Genomic DNA, 14,012 nt, shown 5'->3' with positions numbered 1-14,012 from the left:
CACTGCCACCACAAACTATGCTCATTCCAGATCTTTACACAACTGAACCTGCTTAGTGATCAAGGCGGCCAAATGAACTACCTTTCGACTGAGGGCATTGGCTACCACATTCGCCTTACCTAGGTGGTAGAGGATCTCGCAGTCGTAATCCTTTACTAACTCGAGCTACCTGTGTTGCCTCATGTTTAACTCTTTCTGGGTGAACAAGTATTTCAGACTCTTGTGGTCGATGAAAACTTGGTTCTTTTCCCCATACAAGTAGTGCCTCCAGATCTTCAAGGCAAACACTACCGCTGCCAATTCCAATTCGTGGGTAGGATAGTTGCGCTCACGATTCTTCAACTAGCGAGATGCATAGGTGACCACCTTACCATGTTGCATAAGCACGCAACCCAAACCCTTCTTAGAAGCATTACTGTAGATCACGAAGTTCCCGGAGCCGTCTGGTACTGTGAGGACCAGTGCTGAAACCAACCTCTGCTTGAGGTCCCGAAAACTGTCCTCACAAGTTTTTCTCCACACAAACAAAGCTCCCTTTCTGATTAGTTGAGTCAACGGGGTGGCCATGCTGGAAAAATTCTCTACAAACCTACGATAGTATCCAGCCAATCCAAGGAAGTTGCGCACCTCATTAAACGTTGTAAGGTGAGGCCAATTGGTAACGACCTTAATCTTAGCTGGATCCACTAAACCCCCGTCCTTTGACACCACGTGCCCAAGGAAAAACACCTTCCGTAGCCAGAACTCACACTTAGAAAACTTTGCATACAGTTTGTTTTCCCTCAGTGTTCCTAAGACCTTCATAAGATGTTCCTCGTGTTCCACCTCTGTCTTGAAGTAAACCAAAATGTCATCAATGAAAACGATTACAAAGGTGTCTAGGAAGTCCCTAAACACCCGGTTCATCAAATCCATGAATAATGTTAGAGCATTGGTCAAACCAAAAGACATTACCATGAACTCGTAATGCCCGTATCTGGATCAGAATGGAGTCTTCGGAATATCACTATCCCTGATTCTCAACTAATGGTAACCTGACCGTAGGTCAATCTTGGAAAATATGGTAGCACCCTATAGTTGGTCAAACATGTCGTCGATTCTAGGAAGCGGATACTTATTCTTGATAGTCACCTTATTCCACTCCCTGTAGTCTATACATAAACGTAATAACCCATCCTTTTTCTTCACAAACAACACTAGTGCATCCCACGGAGAAACATTGGGTCGTATGAACCCTTTATCAAGCAGTTTCTGCAATTAAACTTTCAATTCTTTCAATTCAGCCGAAGCCATTCTGTACAGAGCTTTGGATATAGGAATAGTGTCTGACTCCAGTTCGATAGTAAAATCAATCTCCCTTGGTGGAGGCAATCCTAGAAGTTTTTTTGGAAATACATCGGGATAATCTCTCACAATTGGCTCAAAGGTTAATGTAACATCGATCTCTCTTGTGTAAACTACGCTAACCAAGATACTCCAGACAACTTGGTTAATCAATCTCTTGGCCTTTACCACTGAAATCACTTTGGGTAAAACTATCGTCCCGGCCCCTTTGAACTTAAAGCTGGCTTCTCTATGAGGGTTAAAATTCACCTCCTTACGAGAATAGTCTATACTAGCATGGTTGGCAGCCAACCAATCCATACCCGGAATTACATCGAAATCACGCATTTCTAACACTATCAGAGTCACATCAAGGGTGCGGTTCGCTATTTCCAACTGACATGCTTTTATCTTTTCATTTGCTATCATAATTTCTCCTGACAGTGTAGACACTGAAAAATTATAACCCAAAGGTTCCAAAACTAACATGGCATGCTTTACGAACAACGAATAAATGAAAGAGTGGGACGAGTTAGAGTCAAATAATGTCAAGGCATAGTGTCCCAAGATTGGGAGCATACCTATCACCACTATTCCCGAGTGCTCAGTTTCCCGACGACTGGTGGCATAGACCCGACCTTGCTGCTATTGTTGGTTTGAACTACCCTGATGCGAACTCAGGGGCTGACCCCCCGCACTTCTGGAACCACTACTAGGGCATTGTTCTACCATATGCCCTATCTGCTTACATCTGAAACAAGTCCCTGTGCCAATCAGACAGCATCCCCAATGATGCTTCCCATATGACTTGCACACTGAACTTTCCTTCCAAACTCTTCCTGAAGGAGTAGCCTGCCATTGGGCGTGCCCTATTGACCTGCTTATACTCTGGACCTTCTGCAGGGGTCCTGGAGCCTTTTGCTCAACTTTCCTCTTCTGGCGGGGGCCGGTTCCTCCATCAGGGACTTCAGGAACTCTATCCCTGATAGACAACCCACGCGTGTTATCGCTCGGAAGGCTGCGACATAGGTGGGAGGCTCCAGAGCTTGCACAATGCCTCGTACCCCGTCTCGAAGTCCTTGCACAAAGTTTTCAGCCATCTTTGCTTCGGTAGACACTAGATCAGGGGCGAAGGAAGACAATTTGTTAAACTCCTCCTCATACTCTTCTACTTTCATGGTCCCCTGCTTCAAGTACATGAACTCAACCTGTTTGTTGTACCTCACATGAGCAGAGAAGTACTTCTCGTAAAACCACTCCTTAAACTGATCCCCCATGGCTTGGCTCTACCGGCTTCTATCATTCTCTCAACCTAGCGGCACCAGCATTTGGCATTGTCGATGAGAACGAAAGTGACACACTGTAACTTCTGCTCCTCTGGATACCTCATGTACTAAAAAATCCCCTCAATAGTGGACAACCACAATTCTGCATTTGTGAGGTATTTCAGAGACCCGTTAAATGTTGGGGGATCATACTTCTTGAAATCTCGCAGGTATCCAGCTTCTAAAGAAAGGCCTGCCACGATCCGACTAGTGCCCTATCTTGATTGTGAACTGGTGGTAACGGGACTGACGAGGATGGCGCCTGCTGAGCTATCTGCTCGGTCACCATGTCCCTTAGCTGTCCCACCACGGCCTGCGTAACGACGTCCCAATAGTTGCAACTATAATCGTATATTCTACTTGAATTTCTCAGCATGACGGTCCTGGTGGGGGCACAGTCGAAGCTCGAGGCCTGTTTCTTGGTCTAACTCTCTGCCAAGTTGACCCAAAGGGGTCACGAGGTGGCGGGTCCCGCACCTCTTGGTTCTTGCAGGTTGGGGTCCCGCTCTCCAACTACTTTCCTGTCTCGACTACCCCTTCCTCTAGTTCGTGGCGCCATACCTGTGACCACACGCAGCACTTTAATACACGCTAGCAGGGTAAACCATCAAACAACTGCACAATAAGTAAGATTCCATATATATATTTCCCTAAAGAATTTTAAACAACATACCTGGCAATGACGAAAGATCCATTTGTGGCTATAAGGGACAGATTGAACTCACGATGTAAGTCAGTCTATAGAACCTAAAACTTAGGCTCTGATACCAACTGTAACGACCCTACTTTCTTACTTATTTCTAAGACGCTACTTCATGCATGCATAGGCTTAACCGTACATTTTCCTTTAAACCATCAAATAAAAGAGCCAAAATTTTATTTAATAGTGCTCAAATAAGCAAAGATAAGAAAACATAATTAAACAATAATAAATAAACTAAAACAAAAGTAAGATAAGATAAAGTAAAAAAAAAATTACCATTCAGGGCACCCCTAAACCCAACTTAAAAATGAAAACAATTAAATTGTCAAATAATAAAATTAATAAATTTTGCATGAGAGTGTAAAACGCTTAACTCCTAAACCATACTTCAAAACATGATACTAAGTGCAGAAGCAGTAAATCGTCCTAATGGCCAGGTCACGGATCTATCTTGTCATGCGCCAGTCTGTCATTACCCTTACCTGAAAAATAGGGAAAGAAAATGGTGAGTATAAAAATATACTCAGTAAGCAGTCCACTACTGGGCCCACTCAGTGATATGTTAGTCTTTCTATTGGACCAAAATGCACAAAGACATCATAGGCATAGACACAAGGGGCGAACCCAAGGCACGCTTTCATAAGTAGTGACACAAAAGTCATAGGCATAAACACAAGTGGTGATCCCAAAAAGGACCCATACAAAAGCATAGGGTATGGGCCCGAAGGCTCACACATGCGATGTGCATAGCCTAATGGTAACACTAACAGCCACTAAAATCTCATATGGACATAAGCATACAATCATGAATCCTGGAACTAACAGTCATTAAAATCTCAAACATAAGCATGCAATCAAGACCATGAATCAGCATCAAACTTTAACACTGTTACTCATACATCAACTTTATCACAATCTACTCATACATCAAGCCTTATCACAGTCTACTCATACATCAACCTTGGCACATTTTCCCTAGTCTACTCATGCATCAAACCTTATCACAATATCTCAGTCTACGCATACATCTAACTTTACCACAATATTCTCATACGTCAACTTCAGTACAATTACCTACATCAAATTTCATCACAATTTACTCATACATGACATAAGAATTTTTCAGCAGGCTTATCAAAATCTTAGGGCAAAATCGGCAGCAAACCACTTACCTCAGGATAACGAAATGTCCCAAAACGAAACCTTACTCCACTCAAAAACTTCCTTCACCGCTACACGTTCCTGAAACCAACCACAAATTCTATGGGTGAAGGTTAGCTTAGGCCCAAGAATCCCAAATAACAATAGGCTGCCAAAAAGGGAACCAAAACTTACCCCAATAAACAGATCAGTCGGAACCGACGCAATCCGACGTCAATCAAAACCGACGACAGGTAGACGGAGAGTACGACGCGGCTGGAAACAACACAGCTCTGAGTTGCAGCTTCAGCTGTTTGATCACTGTTTCGAGTCGACGACGAAGACAGGCATGGCTGGAATGACTGGCACTTTGTGCGGCTGGAGACCCACGATCGAGCGGCGAACGACGGCAAGACGCGCTGGGCTGAGGCGCGAGGAGGTGGCGGTGGATGAAGCTTCATGATCGGCTCACCGCTCATCGCTTCGGTTCTACGGACAGGGAGGCAAAGATGGCTGGCGAGCACGACGACTACACAGTTTGGGGGGGGGGGGGGGGGGGGGAGACATGCGGTAGGAGGAGGAAGAAGGGAAAAAAAGAAAAGAAATCTTTTTCCTTTTCTTTCCTTTGCACGCAACTCGAGGTCCCCAAATCACCTTTATAACCTTAATTCTCTTGTTCGTTTCCTAAATTAACCAACAACTCTTTTTCTTTTTCTTTTTCTTTCTTTTTTTTTTAATGTACAAATCTTTGGGGCGTCACACTTAATTAGTTGCCAATAAACTGTTAAAAAATTGTATAATTATTATTTGATAATATTATATAATTAATAATGCATTACATAATACATATAAAAAAAAACGTGAGTTCATAACATGGCATATTGTATTTTCTAAATTTTATTTTTTTATTTAATATAATTTTATATTTTAAAATTTAAAATTTAAAATATAAATATAATGAAAACATAAAAATAATGTTTTCAGAATCAACATTGTTTGAGTAATAACAGAATTTGAAAATAATTTTCAAAAATAAAATTTAAATTGTCTACCAAACACATTTATTGAACTCAGTGAATATGAAAATATAAAATATAATCAAAATTTTCTACCATACACATATTTATTGAAGTCAATAAATCTGAAAACATAAAACATAATTTGAATTCTCTACTAAACAAGTCTTAAATTATCTTCTACTTTTTTTTTTCTTAAAAGGAAAAACAACATCTTGCCGTTTGTCTTAGTTTATGGCCATAATAATAAGAAGAAGAAAATGTTGTCTCAACACGTTTATTAGGTTCGTTGCGTCTTTAATATTTATTAACTTAGTAAAGAAGGCAATGGGGATGTGAATTTTGTGACTTAATACAGATTTTTAATTTTATATTTTGGGAAATGGCGTCTATAAAACTGTCACGCTTTTATTGAGTTTTTGACCAAGAAAACTCCAAAATTAATTTTAAATGTTGACATTTCAATTAAATGTTTTACAAATTTAATTCCTAAATTTTCATGTTTGTATTTAATTAATATTTTCTTAAATTAAAAAATCGATAAATCTCAAAATTTTTAATTTTGTATTTAATTATAATTCTCATGTACTAATACTTTCCTTAAAAATAGATTATTTGAAAATATGGTAAAATGAATTAAAATATTTATAAATATAGTAAAATGTCATTATCTAATTATCATCTATCAAAGATAAACTATGACATTTTGTTATATTTGAAAATATTTTCAGCAGTTTTTTAATTAAAAAATTTAATTGATATATTGGATATAAAATTAAATTAGAGGTTTCTAATATAGAATTATAAGATTTCAATTTCATGCATGATCTATATGCGATTTTCTTTTTTCTAAAAAAAATGTCAATAAGTCACAGACATATTAGATTTAGTTCAAAAACCTATTATAAACCTCTTGAAGTTTAAGGAGTTATTAGTCCTTGAATTTATAATATATAATTAAATTACAAATTTAGTACTTGAAGTTTTAGATTTGTATCAAATTGGCCTCTAAATTTAAAATATTTCTAATAAATCTTTAAACATTCAATTTTATGTTTAATAGGTGATTAAAATTTAAAAAATATATATATAATATAATTTTCTAAACTTTGTATTTTAATTTTATATCTAATCGGTGATTTACCTAGTTGAGACTTTAAAAGAAAAATGTAAACCTAAAATTAGGTAAAGGATAAGAGAAGAGTTAATGTAAGCCGGCGAGGAATATCGTCTCGTGCACTGGCCGACACGCGTCAGCCAATAGAAGCGTGGACGGTGGGTCAGTTACGGCGGCAGTGTGGGATAGAACTGTCCAGCTGGACAAGACCATCTACTTTGACTTGACTTCAAAATAAAATTGTTTATTTTTTAAAAAAGAAGTATTTTAAAATTTTAAAACTGTCTCTTTTTAATTTTTCCACTTTTTGCCGGTATAAAGGGAATTTAACGGCGCGTGAATTAGAAGGCTTTCTTCACCCGATCCGACGTGTCGTCACTCTCCATTTTGGTTGACGAATTTATGGGGAATGGGATTTGTGGGTCGGTATGTTTTCTACTGCCCTGTTTCAGCAGTTTGGTTAACAAACGATTTGTCGTCATTTGTGTAGGTTCCAAGTGGCCTGCCTTGATTCAATGTGGAAGAAGGTTCCTAAGTAAATCCAATGTCCTATCCTTAGCTCAACATTTATTATCATGGATAACAAAACGACACACTGTTCATTCAAACATATGACAAAACCTAAATCTATATTTGAATGTCGTATTGAAATGGCACCCTTGATTATTCACAAATTCATTTAAACATACTAATTAATATACAAATCTGGTAGTAACAAAAATGCATGGTTGGAAGAGAGATGGGTGGCGTGTCGCGTGTCGCAGTGTCGGTGGTCACTTGCGAGATAGAAGGAATAGTATCCATATATCTTTTCATCAGTTATGGGCAGTGTGAAAGCATGGACAATTAACCACTTTCGTTTTTCCTTTTTTTCAGGATAATATATAATGTCTTGTCATTGTTTTCTATTTGTTTTTACTTTATATGAACCATACCCTTTTAACTACCTCTGCCTCTCTCCTAACTGCCATACCCATTTTCCTTTGTCTTCTTCACCTTATCTCCACAAACCAACTGATTTGGACTAATATTTTCTTCTATTTTCATAATTTTGTCCCTTTAACACTAACCTTATGTGTTCCCTCCATAATTTCAAATGTGTACCATATCTTTATTTAATGCAATTTTATTTCACAACCACATTGTTAATATATAATTGCACCACTCTCGAAGTATCTTCCTTTGCTTGTAATATTTTAACATATACATCATTTTAAATTGTAGTTTTCAAAATAATTTGAGAAATATGGATGTTTTTTCGATTTGACTGATTTTTTTAAAAAATTGTATGTATGTCGAGTGCTGAATATACATACAATTTTGAAAATCTTCCACATCGTGGGCGACCTCATCAAACTCATCTTCTTCTACTTGAGTCGATCCCCTACATCTAGGAACTGTTGGAGGTGATGGTGTTGACATTCCACATGCGGAAGCAATTAGGATTTTAAGTACTCTAATTCCATCAATTTTAGCAAACAAGTAAGCATGTAAATATTAAGAAATAGGGTTTCATAAAATTTACCTTTGTAGAACTCTTCAAATCTTCAAATCAGCTTGAAGTTCCTCTTCAACAAGTTGTAGACCACTACTTGATCTTTCTTACTATTCTTTAGGACATTAGATTGGTTTGTGGGATCTAAAATGAGTTATAGCAGAAGGAAATTTTGCAGAGAAAAACTGGTTTTTGGTGTTCAATTGTCAAGGAACTTTTCTTCAACTCGATTTCAGAAAAATAGCCATGTATGTCCACACCTTCAGCTAAATTGAATTTGATCTTTTATCCAATTCAACAATACACACAATTGAACCATAGATTGATACCAAAACCATTTGGTTTTATTGGGAATTTGGTGTCCAAAGTATTTTAACTGATTTTTAATTGATTTAAAATCAATTTTCATTGAATTTTCAATATAATTCAATTTTAATTTAATTTTTCAAAAATCAAATAAAAAATTGATTTATATATTTTAACTTTCATAAAATTCAAATTTTTAATTTTAAATAAAATTAATTCAAACAATTAATTTTAAATAAAATTTATTTAAATAATTAATTAAACAATATTTCCTCAATCATGAATCCCTATTCATGTAATTAATATCTAAATCAAATTTAAATATTATCCAATTCCTCAATTTCGTTTGATTCGATAATTAAACATATAAGTATATCGTATATAATTACCGATTCCCTTAATTCAAATTTGAATGTTTCAAATTCATTCATCATGCTATTCTAAGGTTTAGTCCATTTGTGAGCTAGTAGGGGGACCTAATGGACTTACAGATCATGGGCTCCAACGATCCGAGATTAATTGGTTAAACTCTTTAAACCGAATTAATCAACATTCGTTAACTATTGGGTCACTCCATTAAAGCCTAGTAGTTGCACTCCTCTCACTGTAGATATATTTCTATCCACTTGATTTAACCATGATCAATAAGTCTAACCCTTCAAAGGTTGTTCGTAATAACGGTTGGGTCAAAAGCTGTTTTACCCTTGAGATTACATCTTGTTCCTTAAGTCCCTTTGATCCTTTAATGAATAATTCGTTTGTGATCCAATCACCAAATCAAGTCCCTCTTGGGCCAATGAGAGGGTGGGACCCCTTATTTAAGATCCAAAGTTAGTACTTAAGGAAATTGAAGGAAATCTAAACACAGATCTCCATGAGCAGCGGAAGTGGATTGTTCCAAATTTCATTCAGAATGAACACAACAATTACAATCTTAAACGGGACGAACAGGTTATGCATAATCAGAAATTACAGCATGCTACAAAAGGATACAAGGAATAGAGTATAAGTACCTTTGAAGAACTATTCTTCAAGTATCCCTCGATCAGTTTTTCAATGTGTCCAAAACAGCACTCGAATGCAATGAACAGAACACGACCTCCACGAACGTCTGGATATAACTCGAACCCAATCGAGTCCAACTCGATCCACGAATGGATTTAGAACACCACCACAAGTGTTACCTTGGTATTCTCAGTATGAGAATCCAAGAGTTGTGAGCTCTGTATGATCTTGGATTGAGGAAGAAAGGAGGTATACAATCGAGTAGATGATCGAGTAAGTGAGAGATGAAGACTGTCTATCGTATAGACAATGTACTCAATCATTTAGAAAACAAAAGCCTATCGTATAGACTTTGCTACTCGATCATCTAGCAATGATCAACGAGTAACTATCATATAGTCAACTCTTAGCTCAATCGTATATGTTGTCAACGTTATCGCTTAGTAAAAACACTTTTTACTTGATAGCCTTTTTCGTGAGATTAATCCGAAATGAATCATCTACTAATTTTGGAAAATATTTTCCTTTTATCTCATGGTTACCATAAAACTGCTAATAACCTCCCACTCAATTTGGTTGTTAGAAAAAAAGAATTAATTATCTATAATTAATATATTATAAATAAATATGATAACCAACTTATCATATTATATTTATAACCTATAGTTTTAATATTTCATCATATGAAACATATAAACCATAGTTTTTTTTTCCTATTTTATGGTATTTAATATAAATCATATTTATATTAATTCCTTCAATTAATGTATCTAATACATCATATCAATTATATCACATATAATTGAATTTCCTCTTTTTAATTTGAACACTTCAAATCAACCCAAAATCTGATTCTCAACTTGAACCCATTGAGCTATCAAAGAGACCTTATGGACTTGTAGCTTGAAGCTCTAACGGTACGTGAATAGCTGACTAAACTCTTTAGTCACGAGATCCACCATCCGTTAACTGTTGGTCACTCCACTAAAGACCGATAATTGCAATTTTCTCAGTACAGATATATTTTTGTGTCCATATGACCAATCAACGATGTGATGACTCTTCACAAATCGCTTGTAAGTACAACTGGGCCAATTTACCGTTTTCTCCCTGTAGTTACATCTAACTCCTTAAGTACCACTGATTCCTCTAATGAATAATAAGTCATAGTCCTACTATGACTGAGTCCTTTCTTCCAAAGAGAGGGTGCGATCACTATGTTCAAAACTTGGAATCAGCCCTTAAAGGAGCAATTTATCTACTTATCCCTGCTTCGGAGAAGGAGTGAATTCCGTCTTGTGTAGCTGAGTTCCCAGCTCTCCAAACAGATGAATCTTCAAAAAGGTAGGCTTGTTGAGTTGGCAATCTGGCCACTCTCACCCATACTAATCAAAGGATTGCCCTCATAGATAGGAGTTCCCAACTCACTTAGGATTAAGATCATGTCACCTATGGTTATTTTAGTGAAATGTAAGTCTCAATTATCAACGGCGTTATATAAAGAGACTAATCATCTCGTGGTTTGGTCTTATAAAACTCTTTGTATAGAACACCCCCGCTCGTATGTCTCCACATGAATGGTCAGGATCAGACCATTTGTAGCACTTTACAACACTTGTAATATCTACAAAGTGGGTCGTATCCGTAGTGTCATAAGGATAAAGTATCCCTCCTTTATCCTTATACTACAAACCATTTAGGTTATTACTTAAGGCATGATCCACCTGTATGTCTCACATGCATGCTTAAATTACATAAAATAACCACGGATCTTAGTTTATTGGATTTGAGTAAATGTAAATAAAATAACATTTATTTTATTAATAACAATGTGTACAAAATATTTACAAACTACGAGACCACCATGAGAATTAGGACACTAATCCCAACAGAAACAACCTTCTTATTATCCCTAAAAGTGGGTAGGAGTGAATTTCGTCTTGCATCCTATGTCCCCAACCATCTACTCGATCTTACTCCTGAAATGGGAGGTTTATTGAATCGTCGATGCTGAGCCAACCCTCACCCATGCAAATCTAAGAATAATCTCAAATAAACAGAAGTTCATAGTTAGTTTAGGATTAAGGTCAAGTTACCTAGGTTATCGCTTTGAAATACTTAGTCTTATATAGTAAACAGTGTTATAAAGTAAGAATGACTTACTTCTCTGTCCAGTCTTATACAAATTCTTTGAACAGGACGCCCCACTCGCATGTCTCCACATGAATGATTCAAGATCACATCGTTTGTACTAAATACAAAGTGGACCTCATCCAATAGTGTCCCCATAATAAGGTATCCAGTCTTATCCATATACTATAGATCGTTTTGGCTATCTACTTGAACTTGATCCACTCTTATGTCTCCACATAAATTTCAAGTACTTATGTAATAGTCATGAATCTTAGTTTATTGGATTTAGTTTTTACTAGTGCAATTTACATATTCAGTAACAGTTTTATTGAATAAACCTTAATAACCACTTTATTGTAAATAGAATATGTTTGATTTTACAAACTGCGAGTTTTAGGACATACAACCCAACAAACTCCCACTTGGATTAGAACTCCCATGGGTTTACATATATACAAATATAAAATGTTGAGTATGAGAGAATAAATACAATAAACTAGGGCATCAAATGCTTATTAATTCTCCCACTTGCCTTAGATTTTCTATCCTGTAATCCTAGTCCGACTAGATAACCCTCAAACACTTTAACCGTGAGGGCTTTTGTAAACGAATCAGCTAAATTTTCTGTAAGACCCTAACACTAAATCTAAAGTGGGAGGTTAAATAGAGAAGGAAAATCCTAAGTAAGGATATTGGAACAAAGGGTGGAAAACATTAAAATTATCCAAAAAGGTGATTAAAAGTCCAAACGCCTATGAAGGGCTTAAAACATGTTGGACACAAGAATGTATGGAGGATGGAAGCAAGAAGACTTGAAAAATAGCTAAGGGTTGCATACAACTAACGCAAAGGCATACATGAGTCATGCAGACACAGGCAGGAAGCATACGTCGAAGTGAGCATGCTAGGCATGCAGGCCATGCGTTGAAGCCAAGCGCACAGGCCATGCACCAAGCACGTGGCCCATACGTCAAGGACAAGCGCACAGGCCGTGCATCAAACACGCAGCCCATGTGTCGATGGTATATGTCGAGCGCCTTGCCTATGCGTTGAATGGACAAGCGGACAAGCCATCCTATGTGTCAAACGCTGCCGAGTCTTCCGAGCAGCCATGCATCTATGCCTTATGCCAAGCGCACGCCATGCGCCGAGACACGCCCACGCGGTCGAGCGGCCAAGCGCGCAAGCACCTAGGCAGCACGCCCCTGCGTTGATGGTCAGCACCGTGCGTCCATGCTTAGTAGGTCGAGCAAGTACACCTAGCAAGCCATGCATCGTGGGTGAGCGGCCACCCTATGCGTTGGTGATGGCCGACTCATGCGATGGCTAAGTAGGACTTTGATGAAGGAAGGGTGAGTTGCTATCCGTTAATGATAAAAGGTAAGGCTAATTGATGGAAAACTTAAAGGTAAAATGCCAATGGTATACGAGCATAAGTCTTAGACAATTTAAATAGAGAAATATGTTAATTATTTAAGTGATTTAGGTGGCAAAAGGAGGATCACACAAAGTTCTAGTAGGAGGTGGACAAAGGAGATTTCATGCAATTGAAGTCTTATCACCCCAAGCAGGAGGTGGGTGAAGGAAATTTCATGGAAAAAAGAAGATTTTGGCTGACAAGCTGAGATGAGAACAACTCAAGACTAGGCTGAGTAGACTAAGTGTTGGCAGCTCCAAAGTGAGACAAATGGGAGTTGAGTTGTCACAAGGGGGTGAGTTTGGAATGGCTATAAATAGAGGGGTTGGGCAAGAGGAATTTATTCATACCATCACCTAAATCTTGTGTTGAGAGCATATTTAGAGAATTACGTTTGAGTTATTAGGCTGCCAAGTTGATTGGAGATCAAAAGAAACAAAGGTTGCGTTGGTGAGGCATTGAGTCAGCCGGACGCGCACGCCCTGCAACTCTATGTTCGCCTATCCACGTGCCTCGCTCGACGCATCTCGCGCTCTAGCCCAGCGCAGCTGCCTCCCTTCCCCTTCCTCTGTGACGCATCACGCCCAGCGCAGTAGCCCCACCGTGCAACACATGCCCAAATGCGCCAGCCCCTTGTGCGGCACAACACACCCACCCTACCTACTGCCCAAAGCCCAGTTGCCTACCATGGCCCAAATAACCTCTAAAGAGGCTAATTTTGGGATTTTGGCTAAATTAAAGTAGGGTAAGCTGATATTTTTATTATATAATGATATTTTGGCTATTTTGATATTATTTATTGATATAATAAGTATTAATTGAGGAATTTCTATTGATATGGAGGAATTCTCAGGAAAGTATTCTCAAGGTGATTTTAGTGGAAAAACTTGCTTACGGTGAGTGTTTACTTAGTTTTATGCGTTGATATGTGGATAAATGCAAACGTAAGTGCAAAATGCATGCTTATAATGTTATGTTGTTGCCATGATATTGTTTGTGGAATTTCTATGGAAATTGAGATTATACCCGGAC

The 14,012-nt window shown here is 37.8% G+C and overlaps 1 protein-coding gene across 1 annotated transcript; it reads right to left on the bottom strand.

Annotated features, from left to right (window-relative positions):
• Positions 1-1,257: 1,257 nt before the first annotated feature.
• LOC150034730 (uncharacterized) lies at positions 1,258-2,600 on the bottom strand. Its single transcript, XM_090316833.1, has 3 exons — positions 2,218-2,600; positions 1,989-2,074; positions 1,258-1,775 (listed from the first exon to the last, which is right to left on the bottom strand). Exons 1-3 carry the CDS (start codon positions 2,598-2,600, stop codon positions 1,258-1,260), a joined length of 987 nt encoding a protein of 328 aa, XP_090172959.1.
• Between the last annotated feature and the right edge of the window lie 11,412 nt (positions 2,601-14,012).

This window comes from Benincasa hispida, chromosome 8 (assembly GCF_027475165.1).
Source record: "Benincasa hispida cultivar pf3 chromosome 8, pf3_genome.v1.1, whole genome shotgun sequence".
NCBI classification, from domain to species: domain Eukaryota; kingdom Viridiplantae; phylum Streptophyta; class Magnoliopsida; order Cucurbitales; family Cucurbitaceae; genus Benincasa; species Benincasa hispida.
The sequence above is the reverse complement of the archived record's forward strand: the minus strand, read 5'-3'. Positions and strand labels throughout refer to the sequence as shown.

What these genes read in the sequence shown, in the direction of transcription:
- LOC150034730 (XM_090316833.1), bottom strand. Translation starts at nt 2,600, where the DNA reads ATGGGGGATCAGTTTAAGGAGTGGTTTTACGAGAAGTACTTCTCTGCT. An exon ending in CTCCAGGACCCCTGCAGAAG is followed by an intron (nt 2,075 to 2,217) that starts GTCCAGAGTATA and finishes GACTTGTTTCAG; the next exon opens with ATGTAAGCAGATAGGGCATA. An exon ending in GCCCCTGAGTTCGCATCAGG is followed by an intron (nt 1,776 to 1,988) that starts GTAGTTCAAACC and finishes ATAATTTTTCAG; the next exon opens with TGTCTACACTGTCAGGAGAA.